General features: G+C 37.8%; 3 protein-coding genes across 3 annotated transcripts; 2 read left to right on the top strand and 1 right to left on the bottom strand.

Moving 5' to 3' along the window:
- LOC109820792 (peptidyl-prolyl cis-trans isomerase 1) lies at positions 2,860 to 3,718 on the bottom strand. Its single transcript, XM_020386989.1, is given in 6 exon segments — positions 2,860 to 3,292; positions 3,294 to 3,421; positions 3,423 to 3,550; positions 3,553 to 3,581; positions 3,583 to 3,646; positions 3,649 to 3,718. Coding segments are annotated over 6 exon segments (507 nt in total). The 3' UTR covers positions 2,860 to 3,204.
- Positions 10,361 to 20,329, top strand: LOC109819809. Its single transcript, XM_020385724.1, has 12 exons — positions 10,361 to 10,788; positions 12,134 to 12,459; positions 12,574 to 12,666; positions 12,754 to 12,844; positions 14,344 to 14,437; positions 14,914 to 15,008; positions 15,102 to 15,171; positions 17,599 to 17,699; positions 17,878 to 17,994; positions 18,796 to 18,872; positions 19,028 to 19,072; positions 19,671 to 20,329. The coding sequence occupies exons 1-12, from the start codon at positions 10,639 to 10,641 to the stop codon at positions 20,152 to 20,154; spliced, it is 1,743 nt and encodes a 580-aa protein (XP_020241313.1). The 5' UTR covers positions 10,361 to 10,638; the 3' UTR covers positions 20,155 to 20,329.
- On the top strand, positions 20,674 to 21,687 carry LOC109822478 (translation initiation factor IF-2-like). Its single transcript, XM_020388678.1, has one exon. The coding sequence runs from the start codon at positions 20,685 to 20,687 to the stop codon at positions 21,225 to 21,227; it is 543 nt and encodes a 180-aa protein (XP_020244267.1). The 5' UTR covers positions 20,674 to 20,684; the 3' UTR covers positions 21,228 to 21,687.

The raw sequence follows: 22,471 nt of genomic DNA, 5'->3' as shown, positions 1-22,471 counted from the left end.
GAGTCAAGGGGAAAGTATCATTGGGAAAGTATACATGGCGAATCTTAATTTTTGGGTCATTGAACTTTATGATTCATTCACTTATTCTTGTTCGTGAAAAAACCCTAGAATGGAGGTGAATAGGGTTAATACTAATCTTATTAGATATTGATGTCGATTAAAACTTACTAACAAATATATCCTAACAATATTGATATACAATAGATTAAGGTAAGGATATATGAATAAACAATAACTAAACAAGAGTGATAGTGCACAAAAACAATCACAAACACACGATATGTTTACGGAGTTCGGTCAACCACTTGACATACATCTTCGCTCCTCACCTCGAGGAGATTTCTACTATCACAACCGGGTTTTCTACGCTCACCCGAATAACGTTTACACCTCACAACTTGGTTTTCTAGTTCACCGGAAACTTTACAACCTCACACTTGCAATCACACTCTACACCCTCTAAGTGTTGGCCTAGCCCGTGTCACATTCCTCAAGTGTTCGGAATGACAACCTCTCGCTAGGCTTTACTACCGACCCCACTCCTATTGGAACCGACCACGTCTCTCATCACACACTCATCTCGGTGTACAAGTGTGGTACAACGTGTAGCTCACAATAAAGCTCAAATACAAGATTTTGTCCTCTACAATAAATAAGAACACAATATAAGCTCACTCTCACAATATCACAATTCCACAACCCAATATATGATGTATGAAATACTAAAAACTCAAATAGAGGTGTGTGTGATAAAATGAGTACAAATCAAATCTAACTCAAATAATGAACTATCAATGATAAGAATATGATTATCGATAATAAATTGCTATATAAAAGAGTTAGAAAAACTTCTCTATAAACACAATAAGAGGATGAAGAAGATTGATGATGAATTCCTCAATTTGACAATGCAAGCTTGCTCTTTTGTAAACCAAACACCAAACTCAAACTTGAGAAGAAACAAACTTTTAAGCTTTTAAAACTTTTGTTAAAAACCCTCTTGGATGACAAACTCAAACTTGAGAAGAAACAAACTTTTAAGCTTTTAAAACTTTTGTTAAAAACCCTCTTGGATGAGAGGATGAAGAAGATTGATGATGAATTCCTCAATTTGACAATGCAAGCTTGCTCTTTTGTAAACCAAACACCAAACTCAAACTTGAGAAGAAACAAACTTTTAAGCTTTTAAAACTTTTGTTAAAAACCCTCTTGGATGATTTCACAAGTGAAACAATAGGGGGGCATATATAGGATGAAAAACCAAAGCTCAAAACCCAAGAAAATCCAGTAAAAAGACAAACTGTAAAAGACAGGAAATATAATCGTTGGGGCTTATTGGTCGACTGACAGCTTATATCAGTCGACTGATGAGATGACCGTTATAGGGAACTAGCATCTCATCGGTTGACTGATGAGCATGGTCAGTCGACTGATGACATCATCAGTCAATTGGTCAGTCGACCAGAATTAAAACAGAGACTTTTTAAGATTGTATGACATTTCTTCAGTCGACTGATAAATGTTATCAGTCGACTGATAACAGGTTCTCAGTCTATATAGATTTTTAAAAATGAATTTTAAAGTTCTTTTAAAAATAGCAAATAAATTCAAAAAAATGTAAAACTTTGGTAAAAGTTTATAAACATGATTATGAACATGTTAGAAAAGGAATTTTTTAATTTACTCTTATCATTTGTGAAATCTAAGAAATATTCGAAAACACTGAAATACATGTGTTTATGAACATGTTGATTTTGACATTTAGCTCAAATCAAGTTTTGAAAACTTATGTAATGCTTTTACGGACTTAATAAAAGATGTTAATAATGTTTGTATAGTCCAAAGCATATTAAAATATATTCTGCATAAAAACACCTATGATTTGAAGAATTTCACAAATAAATGTGTGTGTAAATTTTGAGCTTAAATAATTAGTACACATTACATATAAACCTATATTAAGTATACCAAGAATGAATCATATGAAGCTTGAACTTGATTGGTTGACTAGATTTGCATAGGCTTCACTATCAATGTAGTTCATTTTCCTGTGTATACTAAACAACACAAAACAAAATACTAAAACCAATATTAGTCGTAAATCGTTTGTAAAATCATCATCAAAACAAGAAGGCCAACAGTTCGAGAATTGATACTCGTCATGGGCCGAGGTTTTTCCGTTTGCGTTATATATTGGGCCCATAACCCTAGTTGGGCCGGTAACTTAAACGATGAAACGAAAGACTGAAAAAAGCATTCATTTCGGAAGGTCTTCTTTAAGGGGCTGTTTGGTTGTATGTTTTTACCATGTAAAAGGATGAAAAGTGTAAAAAAGTGGGTCCCAATGTCAGCTTTCATCACTTTCAATTGTTTGTTTGTAGTTGTGAAAATAGTGTAAAGTGATTTCATATGCTGATGTGGCTTGTAAAGTGATTTCATAAAAAAAAGACATGATTTTAGGAGAAAGCTGACATTGAAGTCAGGAAAAAATAATAAAAAATAATTTCAACCAATATGATCATTTGAGTAGGGACCACTTTTTACACTTTCCAAACAAACAATTAAAATTACATTTACAAACCAAACAAGCAATTTATGATTCCAATGAAATCAAAAACAAACAAAGAAAAATATAAAAGTAAAATTGATGAGGTGGACAACAACTTTCCAAGTTGTGTCATAAATACACAACTTTACTAACAACCACCAAACAGCCCCTAAGTCACTTTGATCGCGTTGTTTTTTCATTTTGGGGTTCGGTGGCATCGTAACATGCAGACTGGCACGCTGCGTTGGAATTACTCTATAGCCCAAAGTAGCGTTCGCTTTAAGGGAGATTATATCCAGCGAGGCACAAAATATCACAAACAGAATGGTCATATTGCCCCCCAGCCAATAAATATTTGCACTAATGCATCATACATCAAGAGTTACAAAAAATTCAGATTTGCAGAAACAAAATCAAGCGCTCGAGTAAAACCCCGAATCCGAAATTGTGTGATTCTTTGCTAATAAAACCGAGCGATCGGGTGGAATCCTAATTTTGACAACTACTGTTGATTGAGAATTATCGCTTTATTAGTAAAGTTTACGCACGCGGCTGATGTTGGAGAATTCATTCCGTTGCTTTGGGATTTTTTTGACCGCGGGCGTGAACCCACCAATAATTTCCACCGCATTTATCGCTTTGGGATTTTTTGAACGCTAGGCGATCTGCCCGCAGTCGGCGATGACGACCTCCTCGCTGGTCTCCCCACTCTCGGACCCCACCTTCTCGACCTCCCTCACGACTCCATCCCCTCCACCACCTCCCCAACACCACGTGCTTCCCGTCGAGCCAGTCCGCCTCGTTCCGTGCATATGAAAACTGCACCCGTTCGTGTGGGGGCCCGCAGTTCGCCATCGACAGGACCCCCGCCCCGCGTGCCCCTCTCGAAGTTCTCATCCTCGAAGTGCTCCCCGTAGACCGACTCGAAGCCGTGCGTCGCCGCGATGAATCGCCGCCCTGGGCACATGAATCCGGGGATCACGCGGTGGAAGGCCGAGCCTTGTAGTGGAGAGGCTTGCCGGAGATGCCGAGCCTTCTCGCCCGTGCAGAGCGCGCGGAAAATTCTCGGCGTTCTCGGGGTCACGTCGGAGTAGAGCCCATCACGATTCTGCCGGCGGATCGCCGCGATCGAGATCTCGAAGAGACTCGGGCGGGTTTCCGGGCTGCCATCGGATGAATTCGGGTCCGGGTGTGATCGGATTTGGGAGCGCGGGAATATTTGTAGAGGGGGGTGGAGGGATCTGGGCCGCCGGTGGTGGACACGTGGACGGGGATGGCATGGGATAAGGGCAAGTGTGATGCTGCTGCCACTTGATGGGAATCGAGATCTTATTTGGTGGCGGAGGCCCGTGGTGGGGTCCATTTGGACGGTGATGTAAAAGATGTGCAGCGTCGAAGAGACTGACCACCAGCTACGTGCTTCGTTTATTTATTTGTGGCGTAACATCGTGTTCAGACGATTCTGATCCAATTACTGTTCGGTCCTCTACACTATTTGGCCTTTGTGGGCCCCACTGAATGTCACTCAACAGTTGCTGCATGAGCTTTACTACAGTTCCCCCACCCCTCCTCAAACCAACCCACCAAAAAAAAAAAATTTCGGTGGTAAACTGTGAATCCAAACTATACGGAGCAAACAACGTAGCAAACTTGATAAGAGCAAGTCTCTACCATTGTGGTCCCAAATCTTCAATAAGGTCATATTAGTCCCTCAAATCTTTTAAATTGCCCACGAGCCCCTCAAATCCCAAGGAGTCTTGCAATTTGGTCCCCAAATGACCAAAACAATTTATAGTCTAAATAATAACCAAAAGCATACTTAAAGCCATATAATGAGTAAACATTTGATAGTTTTATATTGTAGCAAATTAGCCTTTTAATATTGATTTTACGATTTGGAGGTAGTTTCCTCCAAATTCGATTATTATGTGGTGGTAGTTTTGTAAATAGTGAGATTTAGGGATGTTTTTGCAAATACATATGACTTGAGAGGTACCCATAAAAAACATGCTTTTAGGGTTCTACATTGGTCACTTAAATCTTTTATATTTCAAAATTAGTCCTTTAAATCATTAAAAATTCTATTTAGTCACTCGATTTTATTTGAAGAGAATAATTCGTTAAGTTTAACTATTTTTACTTTGGATTTATGTGGGGTAGAGATCCTTTACAACATTGGTTGTAGAGAAACTCTATGATTCACTAGTAATATCTCTTATTTCAGTCGAAGCCATGAATGATATTATTTGTGCAAATTATATAATCTATTTTATTGTAGAAAATCAGGGTTCTTTTGTGTTTTAATTTATATTTTTTTACCTATTCTTATCTTTCCGTAAATATTTGTTATCCTCCAAATTAGTTAAGATCCATCCAATGCAATTTCCTCCACTCTCATGAAATCAAAATATGTGAAACAAGTTCATTTTTTTCACCAATTAGAGCAGAAAAATTAATAAGAAATATATAGTAACTACATGTCTTTCTTCAAACTTCCCAAATGGCTCATCAAGGTCATAGATAATATTAGACGCAACTATGGGGGCCAACTCCACTAATACAGGAGGCAAAACTCTGGTCAAATGGGACAATGCCTGCTCCCCCAAATCTTGTGGGGGTTTGGGTATCTCGAACATTCTCCATTTTAACATTTCCCTATTGCCTAAATGCCTTTGGAAATACTTTGCCATGAATAATCATGTAGGCAAGGTTCTCCAACCCATCTACCCCTCCAACCCTCATAGCATATCACCAAGTTATCACTGCTCTAATTTTTGGAAGGACATTTATTCTTGCTACCAATCATTTACTGACATTGTCAAATGGTGACTAGGTAATGATCTTAGTATTCTCTTTTTGGAGGATAAGTGGGTAGGAAACAATTCTATGGCTAGCCTATTCCCTCTGGCCTACAACCTCGCCTTCTCTAAGCTTGTCTCCATTAAATCTCAAGGGAGATTCCTTGGAAATACCTGACACTGGAGTCCCATCATTAGGAGACCTATTTAGGAAAATGAAAGACCACAAGTTCAAGCTCTTAATCATCTGTTAACATTAAGTAATCTACATCCTTCTCACAACATTGATATGGTACACTGGCCCCTCAATAGCTCCAGGATCTTACAGTCAAATTTCTCTACTCCCTCATAACTGATGGAGGCGTTCGAAGTCCTCACTGCTCTGTTATATGGAATAACTTACTTCCTAGCAGAGTTAAGTTCTTTCTTTGGTTGCTCTCCATGGCTAAACTGAAAACCAAAGACAGGCTCCTCAACAGAGGATAGACAGATGATCCATCCTGCTCCTTTTGTAGTGACCAAGAATCACACAACCATCTCTTTCTTTCTTGCCAAATTACCAAACAAGTATGGGTATTCTTCCACCCTAGAATTGCCATTCTGGTCCTCCCTCTTCTCACCAAACATTGTTTTGATATACACTACGATAGGTCAGTTGAGACTTCTGTGCAACACCTATGGAGATTATGTTTTCCTATCATCTGTTGGGTCCTATGGAGAGCTCGCAATAACCTCTTTCACTCAGGCATAAAAACTCCACCCCTCTTCAACTGGCCTCCAAGATTACTTACTATTTGTTTTTCTGGACAGGTGCAGCAACATCCATGAAGAACCTCAAGCTAAAAACTCTCATATGGGAGAAAAGGTTTTTCTGATCTCATAACATCTAGTGAAGACATTAACGAGGACGTATGCATCCGTTAGCTAGCCTTAGGCTACAGATCTTCTCGCCGCCCTTCTATAACATCTTTTGGACAATATCTTTTGTAACTTACATACTTGTTTTTGGTTTGTTACTTTCTAATCCTTATTACTTCCTTGTATATAATCCTGGGTATCTACTAGTGATTTTCATGTGTAATCTTCTTTTTGTACAGTGACGACAAAGGTCTGCTCCTCTACAAAAGGGAATTCTGTGCAAATCACGAGTAGATAACATGCTCCATTTTTATAGAAGGGAGCTCTGTACGCATGATAGATGTTACATGCTCCATTTTTTATTAGAATAGCAAGACCCTTTTCCTGCAACTGTTCCACACTCAACAAATTGTTCCTAAGTTCAGGAACATAATACACATCGCTGTCCACGAAATGGATGCCATTGAACACCAACCTTAACATTGCCTTTGCCTGCCACTAACATCCTAGTGTTGTTGCCACATTTAACTGAGTGTTTGATGCCATCAACCAAGCTTGAGAACATACCTCTATCACCGCACATATGGTTGGAACACCCTGAGTCAAGAAACCACGCATCATTTCTATTTGCTTCATGTTCTTCTACATACGCCATCAAAAGCAATTCTTCTTCCTCATTCAGTTGTGTGTAGTTAGCTTCCTTGTTCCATTTGGGACATTCATACTGAAAATGCCCCAAATTGTGATATTTGAAACACTTTACTGTGGCTCTGTTGAAAGTTTGACGTCCTCTGCCATGCCCTCTGCCTCTAATCAGTCCTCTTCCTCTGCCTCTGCTGCTGCTTTCAACACTTGATCAACCTTGCTCCTGGTTCTTTTAAACTTTTGCTCATGAACAACTAAAGAACTTTGAAGTTCATCAATGGACATCGAACCTGTGTCTTTTGATTCTTCAATGGACACTACCACATAGGTAAACCTCTACGTCAAGGTTCAAAGGACTTTCTCCATCACTTTTGAGTCTGACATCTCCTCTCCATTGCTCCTCATTTTGTTTGCAACAACCATTACTTTAGCAAAGTACTCTGTAATGGTCTCAGTTTCTTTGATCACAAGGACCTCGAAGTCTCTTCTTAATGAATTCAGAAGTGACTTCTTAACACGATCATTCCCTCCAAACTTTCTCTCCAGTGAGTCCCAAACAATTTTAGACGTGCGTCTGTCCAAAACTTGCTAAAAAATGGCTCTATCAATAGCTCTGAAGAGATAGTGTTTCACCTTATGATCCTTTGTTCTGGTATTCCCCAGCTGCTCTTGCTCTGTGTCTGTAAGTATTGTCCCTGTGCGTGGTTCCTTGAAACCATTCTCAACGAGACTCCACAGGCCTTTGGCACGAAGAAGGTTCTCCATTAATTCACTCCAATGATCATAATGAAGACCATCGAATTGAGGGATCTTTGCAGAAACCTTTTCGTCACTCATCTCTGTGTTTCACTCTTTTTTTTTCTCTCTAAGCTGCAACTTACTTTAAATAATCAGGCCCAGTGGTGGCTCTGATACCAGTTTGTAAAGTTAAAGGTTTGTGTAAACATTAAACTGGATGCAAAATGCTTGGTTTTTATTGAGTACAAGTAAATAGCTCACTGATCTAGATTCATAACTGTTAGCAACTACTTGTAACAAACAACCAAAACAACTGATTCCTATAGACTAGGACTTATTCAAACCAAACTGAGCTAGACTCCTAATTTCTAGCAACTACTTGTAACAAACAAAGACCTCCTGAAATATTTAGTTGAACTTTTATAGAACAAACCACAAAGTTGACGATTCAGATAAACAGGGGAAAAACAGATAAAAATGCAAGAATCCATCAATTGTATAATAGAGAAAAATGATAGAAAGGAATCATATGCCACTTATTAAGGAAAATAAATCATAAGAAATTGTTATAATGTACATATACTTCACGAAATATGAATAAACTTTGTACACTACGTCAAAATCAATTCTACAAGCGTATGGATGGTTCATCTAATAAATCTACACTACATCACAAGAGAGATGGTACGTACGCCCTCCTCCCTAGTAATGAAAGACGAATTGACATCCACCAAGTTAGTGGGCCGCATTTTGAATAAGAGCCTACAAATTGCAAATTCTTGTAGAATAATGATCCTAGTAATGAAAAACAAATTGACATCCACCAACTCAATGAATTCATGTCCATTTTCTTTAACGCTTTCATCAAATATAAGGAAATATATAGATGAAGATAGGATTAAAGTTAACAATATAGACCAACATATGCACACTTCTAAGACCATCTCTAACCCATTGCACCAAAATAGTGTAAATTTTGCACCAAAATGGTATAAAAATCATATCAAACAGTAATACATCTCCAACCCATTGCACTATTTTTTGCAAAAAAAAGAATATTCTCAGTATATTCCATTCTATTTATTTTTATATTAAGTAAAAAGAAAAAAATAAATATTTAAAAAATTAAAAATAATAAACAGTAATAACACGGATAAACAGTGCGACACCATATTTTCCGTCGCACTGTTCATATGCTCCAAAATGCCGTAAAGAATGCAGCACGGTTGGAGGGGAAACAGTTCAACGCAGCGGCAAAATCCCGCTGCGTTGGAGATGCCCTAAAGCTTTCTAAAGTACAGGTGCACATGTTCCGCCTAGAAAATGTTTATTAATTTAACAACGTTTTGACTTCAGCTTAGGTCTACTTGACGAACTTAATCTCAAAAATCCAATCTATAATTTTCAATCCACGTCCAACCTAAGTCCAGCTTACACATCGCACATTTACACGCCGGCTCATAAATATCAAGACAGACGAATTTGTTCGGGTTTGCACTCAATAGTTTTTTTTTTTTTCCCGATCTCGCTTTCTCATTTATTATAGGCCCACGTACGGGAGCAAATTCAACGTCTAGACAAAAAGTACAAAAAATAAAGCCCCCCAGCTCAGCATCAAGAACGAGATCGTCAAAGACGCTCATCAATACAAAAGCTCATACGTCCCGTTCACCTCAACGTCCCGGGCCCCACCTGCCCCCCTACAGTTTCCGATCGAGTCCCTCACGCAGATCAACAGTTCACGTCCTTCCCATTACCCCGCCTTGGGAATCGCCTCAATGCTAGTGGACGGTCCTGAGCTTTCCAGTGTGAGGTGAAATGCCACTTCTGCCCCCGTTTTATTCATGGGTAGGTTAGAATCGTATGCTCGCATGTAGGCGCTTCTAAGAAGAAATGGACTAGTGGCAATGGGTGTAGATGGATCAGATATGATACTTAGGGCCCGTTTGGTAGCCCGTTTTTGAGGGGTAAAATGGCTGAAAGCTAACACAGATGGGACATCTGTAGCAGGTTTCCCCTTCAAAATAAACCAACGAAACGAGCCCTTATTTGCTTACTGACAGTAAATACGAAATGCATCATTAAGAAAGAGTCACATCTGTGTGTATCGGAATCAAATGCGAACATGTGCTACACAAGATAAAATATATGGATACACGAGACGAGAAAGCAGATAAAATTAAAAAAATAAATGAGTTATGCCATATATATGGGATGTTTAAAGGCTAGCTAACTACCAGATAACCCCGCTTAACTTTGGATGATTATCGGAAAACCCCCCTTTCAAAACATCGGAAAAAACCCTCCTCAAGTATCGGGATTATCACAAAAAACCCAATTTAACCTTCCGATTTTATCAGAAAGATCCTTTTAACTTTGAGATCTTGTCAGATAACTTAGAGGGTTTTCTGATAAAATATCAAAGTTAAGAAGAATTTTCTGATAATCATCCAAAGTTGAAAGGGGTTTTATGATATTTAGCCGATGTTTAAAATATTATAAAATTTTGAAGCGAGGCTTTGTTAGCATGTTCAACGTATCTCATAAAAACTGTAAGTCATCAAAATTGACATTAAATCTCCCTCAAATCTATTAATCTAACGGTCAAAACAAAGGCAACATTTGTATTCACAAATCCTACTCAAATCTTGACGTACAAATATATCCAAGGATTTACGTATAAATCCCGTTTCATCCCCAACGCGGATTCCAAGATCGATGGGGGCGCTCTTGTCCTTTCTCCATGTTACTATTAAGTACGTCCCGTGTATCTCACGCGGTGGCAGCACCGTAAATTCCTCCAACTCCCCCGCCAAATCTAACGAGCTTAATTGGGCTCATACGTTCAAAGTTCAATCTTAAAACCAAGTCAATCAAAGCTGCAGGCACTTACGCGCATTGACGGCGATGAGTATGAATAAAGGGCGAAGGGGTTTATTATTCAAGTCATTGTTCCAACGACCGAGAAAAAAAGAAGATAGCGTTATCTGAGGACTCCTGACAAAAATTAGGGTTTTGAAATTGGGGGAAATTGAAGGAAGGAGATAGGAGATGGGGTGCGTTTGCTCGAGGGGGGAGGAGGAGGAGAAGAGCGATTTCCGGTCGTTTCCGGATGAGTTTAGTGGGATTTATGGGTGTGGGATCCAGAATTTTGATTCCGGCGAGCTCCGGATGACGCCGGCGAGAGCTGGGACTGGAAAGGTCTGTTTTTTAACCTATATAGTTTCTGTGAATTTTATTGGTTGTTTGTTGTTTTGGAGAATTTTACTATTTTTGATAGTTTGATTGTTGTTTCAATTATTTTGGAGTTGGATTGAGGAAAAAGTAGATAAAGATAGTTTTTTTTACGAGAATTTAGCTGGTGGCATCCTTACTCTTTATTTTTTGAGGGATAGTTGAAAATTAAACAACAGGGGAGGGGGCTTATTTAAAGTATTCGTTTTTTGTTAGTACGAAGAATTTGATTTTCTTTTGAGAGAAAGAATGGGGGACCAAATTTGAAATCCCCAGGAAAAAAGCTCACAGAGGATAACAGGTAGTAGAATCAGCACCTAAAAAGAAAAAAAAAAGAAAAGAAAAGAAAAATCTACGCATGCAATCTCTCGTCTAACAAGACCGAATGACCTCACTAGAAAAACACATAGGTAACAGCACCATGCATAATATCTAAGACATTACGAAAGACAATTCAATGAGAAAATCCATCATCGATCGTAAATAATTTAATAATGTTAACTACAGGATGCTATCGTAAAGATCTACTGATGAGATAATAATGAAGAAGAAGAAACTCATATGTAGTCTGACATTCCGATTACCCATTGACACTTGGAATATGTGATGTTAGCGTTGAGTTGTAATTATGACAGGCAATCAGGATTCTTCTTAATTTCCTACATTTGCATAATCTCCAAAAGGATGAGAAATCGAGAAGTTTGAGTTTATTTTGCAGGCTTCTGGTATGCTATCAGGCTAACTGTTCATTGAAATAAAAGCATCTGTAGTTGTCCACTTCACACTGACCATTCTTCGAATAGGGGTTTTACAAGATCTGGCAATGTATTTGATATCGAAATGAACTCTAAACGTTTTTAGGCTATGCATCTTAGTATATATTTCAAAGTGAAATTATTTTATATCCAAGATCATGTCCAGTCATGAAATTATCATTTAGAATTTATGCCCATTTCAAGTCCGCATTGATGCAGCATTTTGTTGTTCTTCTAATGCTAGCAGCACATTGTCCAAATCTGTAGAGACATTTAGGCTCAGAAACACAACTTAACCTTATCCTTTCGACTTCAACCTCTTGAGAAAAAGAAGAAGAAGAAGAAGAACCTGACCCAATAGCTGATACATTGTTTTTTCCCAGACCCTAAATTGGTGGAGTGATGACACCTAATTCAGAATGAAACTGTGAAATCATGATGGTTTTCATTATAGTTGGGAATGTTTGTATGGAATTTATTATGGAAAATTAGGGTTTCTTGTGATTTGCATATGATGGCAGCACTAAGTTACTAATATTTATTTTAATGTTCCTTAGGTTTCAGAAATGAGTTCAATTATTGGAAGGGCTGGCATTGCTAGCTTAGAGAGGGCTGTAGAGGTCTTAGATACACTTGGAAGTAGCATGTCGAATTTGAAATCTAATAGCGGATTTATCTCTGGTGTTACAACTCGAGGCAACAAAATATCAATACTGGCGTTTGAAGTTGCTAATACAATTGCTAAGGGTGCTACCTTGCTTGCGTCTGTTTCAGAAGAAAACATCGAATTCTTGAAAAAGGATGTTTTAAAGTCAGACGGCATACGACGAATTACTTCAGCGGGCAACAGAGAGCTGATGATAATTGCAGCTGCTGATAAGAGGTGCAGTAACTAGAAACCTAACATACAAAATTACTGCATTTAGTGTTTTTTTTACTTTTTAATCTTTGTGTATTATCTTGTTAATGATTTTGTTGTACTTATTTTCTCCCACAGACATGAGCTTGATGTGTTCGCTGCAGAAGTTATAAGATTTGGAAACCTATGTAAAGACCCTGTTTGGCATAATTTGGACCGTTACTTTCAGAAGTAAGCTTACCACTGGCTGCAAAATAATACCACTCTTTTATAGTTATCAAGCAAGTTAATTTAAGTTTTTTTTGGGTTATGTTAAAGGTTGGGTTCGGAATGTATTCCTCAGGAGCAACTTAGTGAAGAGGTAGAAACATCGATGCAGCAGTTGATAAATTTGGTTCAAGATACTTCTGTAAGTATATTTTAGTTGAGGCCTTTTCCCGCCATAATCCGTGGTTAATATCAGGCCTTAGCAGTTAGCACCTAGCAGCATATAATTCAAATTCTTATCTTCTGGAGACTATACTAGCCCCTTTCTTTATTGTACATAGTGTATAGGTCCTAGCCTCCTTATTTTATAAGTGAAAAAAAATTCCTCAAAAGTTATTACATCCAAACATGTTAGCGGCTTGCCATGAACCTAAGCGCCCTTCCCTCAGTAACAAACTCTCTATGACGCTCAAAAGCACTCTCTTGAGGTTTTACTTATTGTTTATTGGTCATATTCTGATAACAAGGTCCCATCGGTCCGGTTGATTGATCGCAATGAAAGTAGCTATTATATGTAATGTGCTTCAAACTTTAGTTTTTGCATACAGCTTTTGTTTTTTAATGGCAGAAATTATAATTTTCAGGAGCAAATGACAGAACAGAACCCATAATTCATTAGAATTATGGATTTTTAAATTTTCATATATGGCACTGGTTGCTATTTATAGACCTTGTAAGTCCAGCCAATCTCATGTAATCTAGGAAAGTGCAATAATTTTGTTTAGGGAGCTCAAGAATGAGGTTGCAGTATCAATGTCCAAGAGTGCCCTTCAATAAGAACCGTGAGGAGAATTTTATACATTAATGGGGGTTGCAGAATTGGTGGAAAGTATAATATTGCTCTCAAGGAACTTGTTGCACACGTAGGCGGTAGAGTTAACAAACAGTGAGAAAATGGCACGTAATAAGTGCAAGATATGCTACCTCCATTCCCCTACATGCCAAAAGGTTGAGGTTGAGAGGATGGTCCAAACAAAAAAGATGTGTAGTTGCAAAGTCATTTGAAGTTGATTTCTCTAGTTTGATATCACCTCCCATATAAAACAAAGTAAACCTGATCTCCTGGAGGAGATTTTTAAACATTGCAAATTCATGTGGTAGAACTGTTCATAGATGGACACAAGATTCATACTAAAGTGGCTAGATCTTTTGCCCTTATACTCACAATTATCATTAAGCATGTTTATGTTTAGTTTGAGCAGCATGCCATACTTTACGAATTGAATTTTATTTTACTTTATAATAATAGTTGGATTATATATTAAAACTTTTAACGCATGGGCTACTGTTATATTTACTTATTATTTACGTTGGCTATACTTTGATATGCTCCACAGTCTACTGAGCGCGATCAACTGTAAATGCATTATTTATATCTGAAAATGGATCTCTTTATTTGTGCTTTTCTATTTATTTTCTTTTTCTGCAATTCTTTCATGTATTAAGTCATTTTGTACTTGTTAATAAGATAACTTGCATAATAATTGATTTTCTCCAAAAAAAAATGAAATAAAACTTGCATAATAATTGCTGTCCTAAAATTTTCATCCTAAGACTTCAACTAGCACTATTTTTCAATCACAATAATATTTAGCAATTTATTATTTGCAGATAGTGAACTCATCTCTTCTAAATGTTTAGGAGCTCTATCATGAGTCACATGCGTTGGACAGATTTGAACAGGATTATCAGCGGAAGCTGCGGGAGGAAGAGGCAGTACCTGCAACTAGTCGGGGTAAAGGCATATCTTTTCCTGTTTAACTTTCCTATCTAGTTCAGTACAAATTTAGAATGATAGGCATGACAAGTTTAACCTGAAATATTCAATTGCAATTACTTTTTGACAAAAGGATCCTATGTACATAGTTGTTCTTGAGTAACATAAGGGTTAAAATCGGTTTTTGAGGGATATGGCCATCACTGGATTTGTTAACAGGAATCTTATACAATGTTACTATTCAGGGACATAGGCATTAATGTGGTAATGCACTTTCAAGATGTAAAATATTTCTTGAAGCCTGGTAGCCCATAGGCCACCTATTTTGATCAAAAAAGGCTTGAATGATGATGATGCTAATGTACTCCATAAATGTTCTTGAATATTTTCGGACTTAGCTTACTGAATTTTCCCCCCTCTTCATATCCTTTTTTTATGTACAACCCCCATTTGAATTTTCCCCCCTTCTAACCCCAATCCCTTGTTCTTAGCAGAGAGCCTTATGATTTTACACACTGAACTTAAGCGGCAAAGGAAGTTAGTCAAGAGTTTAAAGAAAAAATCTCTTTGGTCCAGAAATTTGGAAGAGGTAGCAACATGTAACTTTTAACATACTTCGGTTGTGCATCTGAAATTCGAATTTAACTGCAATTTTTTTTTACAGTTGAATTCTTGTTTGTAGGTTGTGGAGTGCCTTGTAGATGTTGTTGTCTATCTACATAAAGTGATTTTGGATGCATTTGGTGTTACTGGTAGGTGTTGATGCACTTCTGCGATACTGGCACCCTTGTTTAGTTGTGGCACTTAACTCGTTTTACTGAGCTTTTGTACTCATCTTTTATTGGAAATATCTGATATTTTCATAGTGAAGTTACTTTAATAGTCTAGTTTGCAAAAATTAAATATCTAGCGTGAAACTTTTCTGACTACCCAACAAAAGATTGTTAACCTTTCTTGTGCACAGATAGTGCATTCATGCATGGTGCAGCTATTGGTTTAGTGACTTTGAAAAACCACCTTGCAGATTGTGTTTACCTCCCAATATAGTAGTCCATTCTTGTTGCATTGAACAATAACCTTAAAAACACCGATTGACCTGCCATCCTATTACTGAATGTTCATTCTATAAAGCGCGTTTAATAGCTACTGTAGTCAAAGAGGATCAGAAATCCATACATGCATGTCTCTCTTGTCATGATATTTGATAGTATTATGCGGACTTTGCACATTTTTAATCTAAGAGATTTTAGGGCATAACCTACTGAGAGAAATATCAAAAGGAAAACAAGAAATGGAGCCATGGATGGTTATTGCATTTTTTTTAATAGGGACTGCACGGGACGTAGTTATTGAATTGTTGGTCGTCTGGTATTTTTGATTTGGTATATGTCTTAATATCTTATGTATAAAGAGAAGAAAACCATAATTCTTACAGATCATGTATAATTTGCACGCATTAATTGGCTTTGCAGTATACATACTAGTAGTAATATCTAAAGGAAATATTTAAATGGAGGCTTGACGTTTGCTGGGTTTTCAAACACGGAGTCTGTAGGGTTTGCCTTGGCAATTTTGTGGGGGTATATGTGCTGGTGTCTTGAGTAGAACTAGGGAAAGTAAAGAGATAAAATGAATTACGTATTGAAAAAGGTAATCTTTTTTCTTCAGCTGTACCTTGCTATTGTTCATTGTTTTTGTACTTTATTTTAATTTATGCTGCACATATCTGCACAAACCCGTACAAATCCCTGAACCGCAACCACTACATACAGCAACCACCAACCTGATCAATACCCAGCCACATCTTTCTGTATATAGAATATGCTGTGAAAAAAGAAAAAAAGATTTTTGGACGTGGATACAAGCTGAGGTGTAAAGAGCTAACTTCTACATAGTCCAATGATGCACCCCTTTCTCTGGGATCATTCTAATGCCCTTGTCAATTTGATAGTGCATTTACCAATAGAACATGATTGATGAACTATTTCTCAGTGCAAACGCCTTCTTTGCAATCAATCACTAGATTGTCTTATGATATATTTGGTATATAGATTAACCCAATTTTAGAGTATGGGCCAAATTTAAAAGATTGAATCAGCCAACAAAAATGTACATAGTATGGCATCATTTATTGTTCACATATTCTATGCTCATGCAACCAGTTTTAAATTACCTGTGGCCAGAAGAGAGTTTAGATGTAGGTGGAAAAAGACAATAGTTTGCTAAAGAAGAACTGTATCATCTTCAACTCGCAATGTAAATTAAAACTCTTTTCTTCCTAGCTTTCTAAAGCATGTAGCATGGTAAATCTGCTACTTTTGATGTATTTGACTCAAAGCTGGTCATAGCTATTTAGGGCAGCTAAGGCTCACATTAAGACTGGTGATTAGAGGGATCAATTATTTTACCCTTTTGTCTAGCATATCAGCGTGCCTTGCCTTTTCCCTGTTATCATTGTCTGACCATGATATTCTGCACAACAGAAGCTAGCATTAAACACCTGATCATTCATTACTTTCCACATAATACCAGATTTGATCTCTCTTTCTGTGCTTATAATTATAGCTCTTAGATCAACTACGTCGACCTAGAGATATAGCAGGTTGCATTTCGTAGATTCTTTCTTTAGTTTCCAGATGCTGTTTGCAGCAGAACTTGCCATCTCCTCATTTGTTTACCCTTTTCTTAATCTAGAAGACTTTTGGTAGTTTCTCCAGGGTTGCTTGATCATAAATATGTGAACTGTACAAAAATTTTGATCAATAAATGCCATAATGTTGAATGATTTTCATCTCTGTCTATGGACATAAAGGTAAATTTCAGAAGCCTACTTCTGAACGTTCATACTCCAAACGACAAAGATGTTTCTTGCAATGTGAACTTAAAATAAATTTTATGTAACATCCTATAGTGTAGGATCTTATAGCAGTTCACACTTGAATTATCGCGTTAGTATAATAAAATGATCTTGCATTACATACTTGCCTGCAGTGTGCTACACGTCAAACATTGTGTGGATGCATCTCTAGACCATTGTTAGTGAAATTTGTTTGCATTTCCATGACAATGTCTTTATACTCTTATTTTGAACATCTTGCATAAATTTAATGCTTATTTAGTTCAGTATGGCATTTTTGGTCAACTTTGTATAATAATGTCAAACCAATTAATCCCTGCAGATGCCAATATGGGTGAACATGGGCCGGTTCATAATCAATGTTTAGGTGTTTCTGGTCTCGCGTTGCACTATGCTAATGTTATTGCTCAAATTGATAACATCGTAAGTACATGCTTTCTCCATCCTTAAATTATTTCCATGGTGGCTAATACATACACATTCTATCTCTGTATATACAAAAGATGACATAAGATACTAGAAAGGTCTGCTTTAGGATCCACTGGAGCGTTAAGAATACTACGAAGGATTTTTTATTGAGATCTTAAATTTTTATGCTTAGGTGTCTCGGCCACTTGCACTTCCTGCAAATACAAGAGACTCATTGTATCAAGGATTGCCACCAGGCGTCAAGGCTGCTTTACGTTCTAAGTTACAATCATTTGATGCGAAGGAAGAGGTATAGTTATTTCTTTATTTGCATGCATACCTTCTGCCAGTTTGACGATTTTCAAGTTTATTGATCTTTAATCTGAATGATTCATAGACAACTCATATTTCCTGATAGAGATAGTTTTAGCTTTTAACTTCTACCTCAATTCATTCAGTTGGCAATTCCTTATATTCTTTAGTAAAATTTGGGGGTTAGGCTGAGTGCATGTAAAGAATTTACCTGACGTCTGGACTGAAATATTGCAATGCTGCTGAACTATTAAATGCTTTTGGTCTAAGAAAAACTTAAAATACTTGAAAACTTGGGAACAAGTATGAAAATATAAAAAACTAATTACTGGCAAACGTCAAGTGTTTTGCTTTTTTTGGCCCCCTCCTTTTTTGGTACATATTTTGCTTTCTTTACAGCTGGGAGATTACAACAATTCGTAGATACCTCGAGGGCTTCTTAAGTTGAATGTTAGTTACCAGTACATTTGCATGCTTTTGATTAAGATAATTAAGAAATCATGCATAGGGGGTCTTCAGTCTTCGCGAAGAAAGTACCCAGAACTTGCATTGTTTCCTTTATAGGCTTAATAGTAGCATCACATGCTAAATTACGTTTATCTACACTGCTCCCATATTAAAAATGTGGATAAATGCTCGTTTAGTTGTAATTAACAAGTTTCTTGTCTACTTGCTTCATTATGGCACATCCCTGTGCTGTAGCTAAACCTCAACACCTGTAACTCATAATTTCTTGCTGACTTGTTGATTCATGTTTTATACTGTCAAATCTTGATTTTTTCCCTTTTTTTTTTGGCAGTATACTGCTGCTCAAATCAAAGCTGAAATGCAGAAAACTCTCAGATGGTTAGTTCCTTTGGCTGAAAATACAATAAGGTAAATATTAGAAACGCCTCTTAATTTCTGTTGCTTCTACACCACAGTTTCTCCCCTTGTTTTTTAGTTCAATCTCTATTGCATCTGCTCGATACTTCCAGTTTTGCGGCAAAGTACTTAAGAGTGTCTCACTTCTGTTCTTGAAATTCATCCAGGGCACATCAAGGTTTTGGATGGGTTGGAGAATGGGCTAACATTTGGTTAGTTTGGTTTCTCTCTTTACCTTTCAAATTTATGTTTTCATCACTACATTCTTCTAGAGTTCTAGTTCACATATTGTTACAATCAGCCACTAGTGAATAACCTCAGAAAATTGGGTTTTTGTCATGTTAGACCTCCAAATCTTTGTTAATTCTATATACCTCAAATCTTAAAATTCCTATATTAGACCCCTACATCTTTCTATTTGTTCAAATGTGGGTCTTATTTAAAAGACATCTTAATAGATTTAGGGCTCCTTTTTATAATAACTTAAATAGTTTTGGGGGTCTTATTTAATACAACTCAATAGATTTTGTGATCTAATTTAGAAATATGAAGATTGAGGAGTCTAACGTAGAACTGACAAAGATTTGCGGGTGTCAAATGACGAAAACGCCAGAAAGAATTCCAATGCAGATGGATTACTTCTAGGAGAAAAATTCTGAAATCCATCATTATTTCTGAAGTATCTTCAACTTTTGATGCAGGATCCAGTCCACACCCATGTTACATCATACTGATATTTCACAACCTTATTTAAGCAGTATCATGTAAATAAGCTTCAATTTAGATTCTAACAGCAAGCTGTTTTTGCAGTACTGAGACAAACAAAAATCCTTCGCCTCAACATAGCATTACTCGCATTCAAACACTATATCACGCAGACAAGGAGAAGACCGAAGAATGCATACTAGAACTAGCAGTTTGGCTTCACCATCTTGTACTCCAGGTGAGGAACAAAGGTTACAAGTCCATGAAACCAGCTCGCAATTTAAAGAAAACAGAAAAAGATATATCCCTCATGAGCAATGGCAAGCCTGCGATCGTCTTTGAACTCTCAGAAGAGGATAGAGAGATGCTAGGCCGTGTAGATTCAAAGAAAACAGTGTTAGTGAGAAGCAAAAGCCAGGAGCTTGCAATTGACAAAGATAAGAGGAAACAAGCTGGCAGAGGTTTGAGCAGGAGTTTTGGTAATTCTCCTTCCAGGGAGTTCAATATGGCCTTAGAATCTCACTTAGAAAGGACCAAGGTTCTTGATATATTAGACGGATTGCATACAGCTGAGACATTTTCCCGCTAATTGTACATTTTTCTCTTGAGCAAGTTTGATTCTTTCTCTTGTACGTATACGAGTTGATGGGTGACACAGACACAATCTCTCTGTATATACATATATCCACAAATTGGGTTCTGGGAGTACAAAGAAAAGTTTGCATGGTATAAAAATTCTCATGACGTATTGTCCATTACTTGAATATGAGCAGCAGCGTTAGATGTTGAGAGAAGTGCCATCATTCAGCATTTTTTTGAATGGTGATAGAAGACATCAGACTCTTACCTTAAGTCTCCTCTTCTTGTGATTGTGCAAAGATTATGAGAACTTTCCTCCTCCTGAAGGCTCCTTTAAAAATAATAATAATAATAATAATAAATAACCAATCACTAAATTTTGACTAGTTTATTATAGATCTATGCTCAACAACTGGATGGAGGAATGGAGCAGGTCCTGATGGATTTGTTAAGACCTGAAATAGCTGCTCCCTTTTCACTTTGTATCATCAAAACCTCCCTACTCCATTTCAAACCAAAAATACCAAACTCGATCCGAACATGGCATTCTTCATCCTCTTCATCTGCATCTCCTCCCTCCTCTTCTCCTCACCTTCAGCACTCCCCACATTGCCAGAAACCTCCGATCCTTCCATCGAATCGCCACCATCGCCATTTCCAGTACCCGAACAAAATTCCGGGCTTTCGGGTTCTCCGGAACCCGCTCCGCCCGTTCCGCCAGTCACCGCTCCGAATCAGCCAATTGGGCAACAGCCAGCTGCAGGGGATTTGCAGCAGGATCAACAGCAGCAGTTAGATGCTACTGTAAATGGAGTCAGCAATCAAGAACAAGATCAGGGGCAGCTGCAGCCTAGTGCTGGAAATGTGCAGCCCGGCGCTGGAGCCTTGCAGCCTAAAGCTGGCGGGTTGCAGTGGCAGGGGCAGCAGGCACTGGGATTTGGGGCGCAGCCTTTGATTGACAATACTCCTTTTGATAGTGGGAGCTCAGGGATGAGGCGGGTTGTTTGGTTTATGCATGTGCTCTCGCTTTGGTTTTGTTTGTGGTCTAAAAGATTAACATGGTGTTCTTGTGTGATGTTTTAATTCTTAGGAACAAAAAAAAAAAGTGATGATTATGCTGTGATTTCCTAAAGTATAAGAGAAAAATATTGTGTTATCATGTTACGAACTCGGTGCGGTGTGGCTTGTGAAAGAGTCCGAACATTTCATAATGTTGCTGATTGATGTTTATATATACCCCCTGTAGTATCACAGCCTTCGAGCGTGACCTCGAGTTTCACTACCGCAACCGCTCCCTCTGGCTGGCCTGCACCAACCTTGAGATGAAGAACAAATTCATCAACCATGCAAGAAACATGCATATTCGACCGTGCAGCTAAGTCTACTATCGAGAATCGATCAGTCGCGGTACAGATACCTTCATAATGAGGAACTGCTTGGTAATTTAGGCGTCACGAGGCATGCAGTTGTTAGAACGCTGGATGGATTGCGAGGGCGAGAGCGGTTTATGAACGGGCGGTCGATCCGTCGACGGATGTTGAGGAGGCCGAGGTGCTGCTTGTTGCGTCTGCGTAGTTAGAAGAGAGCAATAATGAGACGGAGAGGGCGAAGTGAATTTATAACTAACGTGATGGATCGTAGATGTAAAGAGTTGATGATTTTAGTGATGAGAATGGAATGGAATGGCATTCTTACTATTAATTTCCTTGAATTTCCCCCCCCCCCCCCCCAAAAAAAAAAAACCATCCTTTAGATCATCCAGTTTATGTGAACTAACTCTTTTAATGAGTATTGTGGATTTGAATTCTTCTTAATATTTGTTGGAAATAAGACTATACGCATGCCATACACGAGGTTTGATACTCGTGGTCTGAAGGATCATGAGATAGTTCACTCATCAAACTAAATAATAATAATAATTGTTCAGACATCTTCTCATCGTGATTCTTGAATATTTAAGCATCTAACAAGCTTGCGAGCAATGGAAGTGTAAACAAACAAAATTATGATTTTTCTGGTAATATTTTTAAAATTTTTACAAATTATTAAGGGTCTGTTCCGGTTGGGGGTCTTTTGGGTGGTATAATACTGTAGTTGTCAGGCTTCCACGGTACTTTGTTTGGTTGTGCAAGGATTTCGTTGGTGTGGCCACCCAAAAAACTCAGCGGGCAGCCCCATTGCAATTCCCTCCATTCCAAGCCGTTTTAGCTCTGTATACTGTACAGCTGACTACCTTAAAAAAAAAAATCACTGCAGCAATCATGCTGTTATAAAAAAAAAAAACCCCAAGTAAACCCTAAGTAAAAAAAAAAAAAAATCATATCGGG

Source organism: Asparagus officinalis, chromosome 8, assembly GCF_001876935.1.
Source record: "Asparagus officinalis chromosome 8, Aspof.V1, whole genome shotgun sequence".
Classification (NCBI taxonomy): domain Eukaryota; kingdom Viridiplantae; phylum Streptophyta; class Magnoliopsida; order Asparagales; family Asparagaceae; genus Asparagus; species Asparagus officinalis.
The sequence above is the reverse complement of the archived record's forward strand: the minus strand, read 5'-3'. Positions and strand labels throughout refer to the sequence as shown.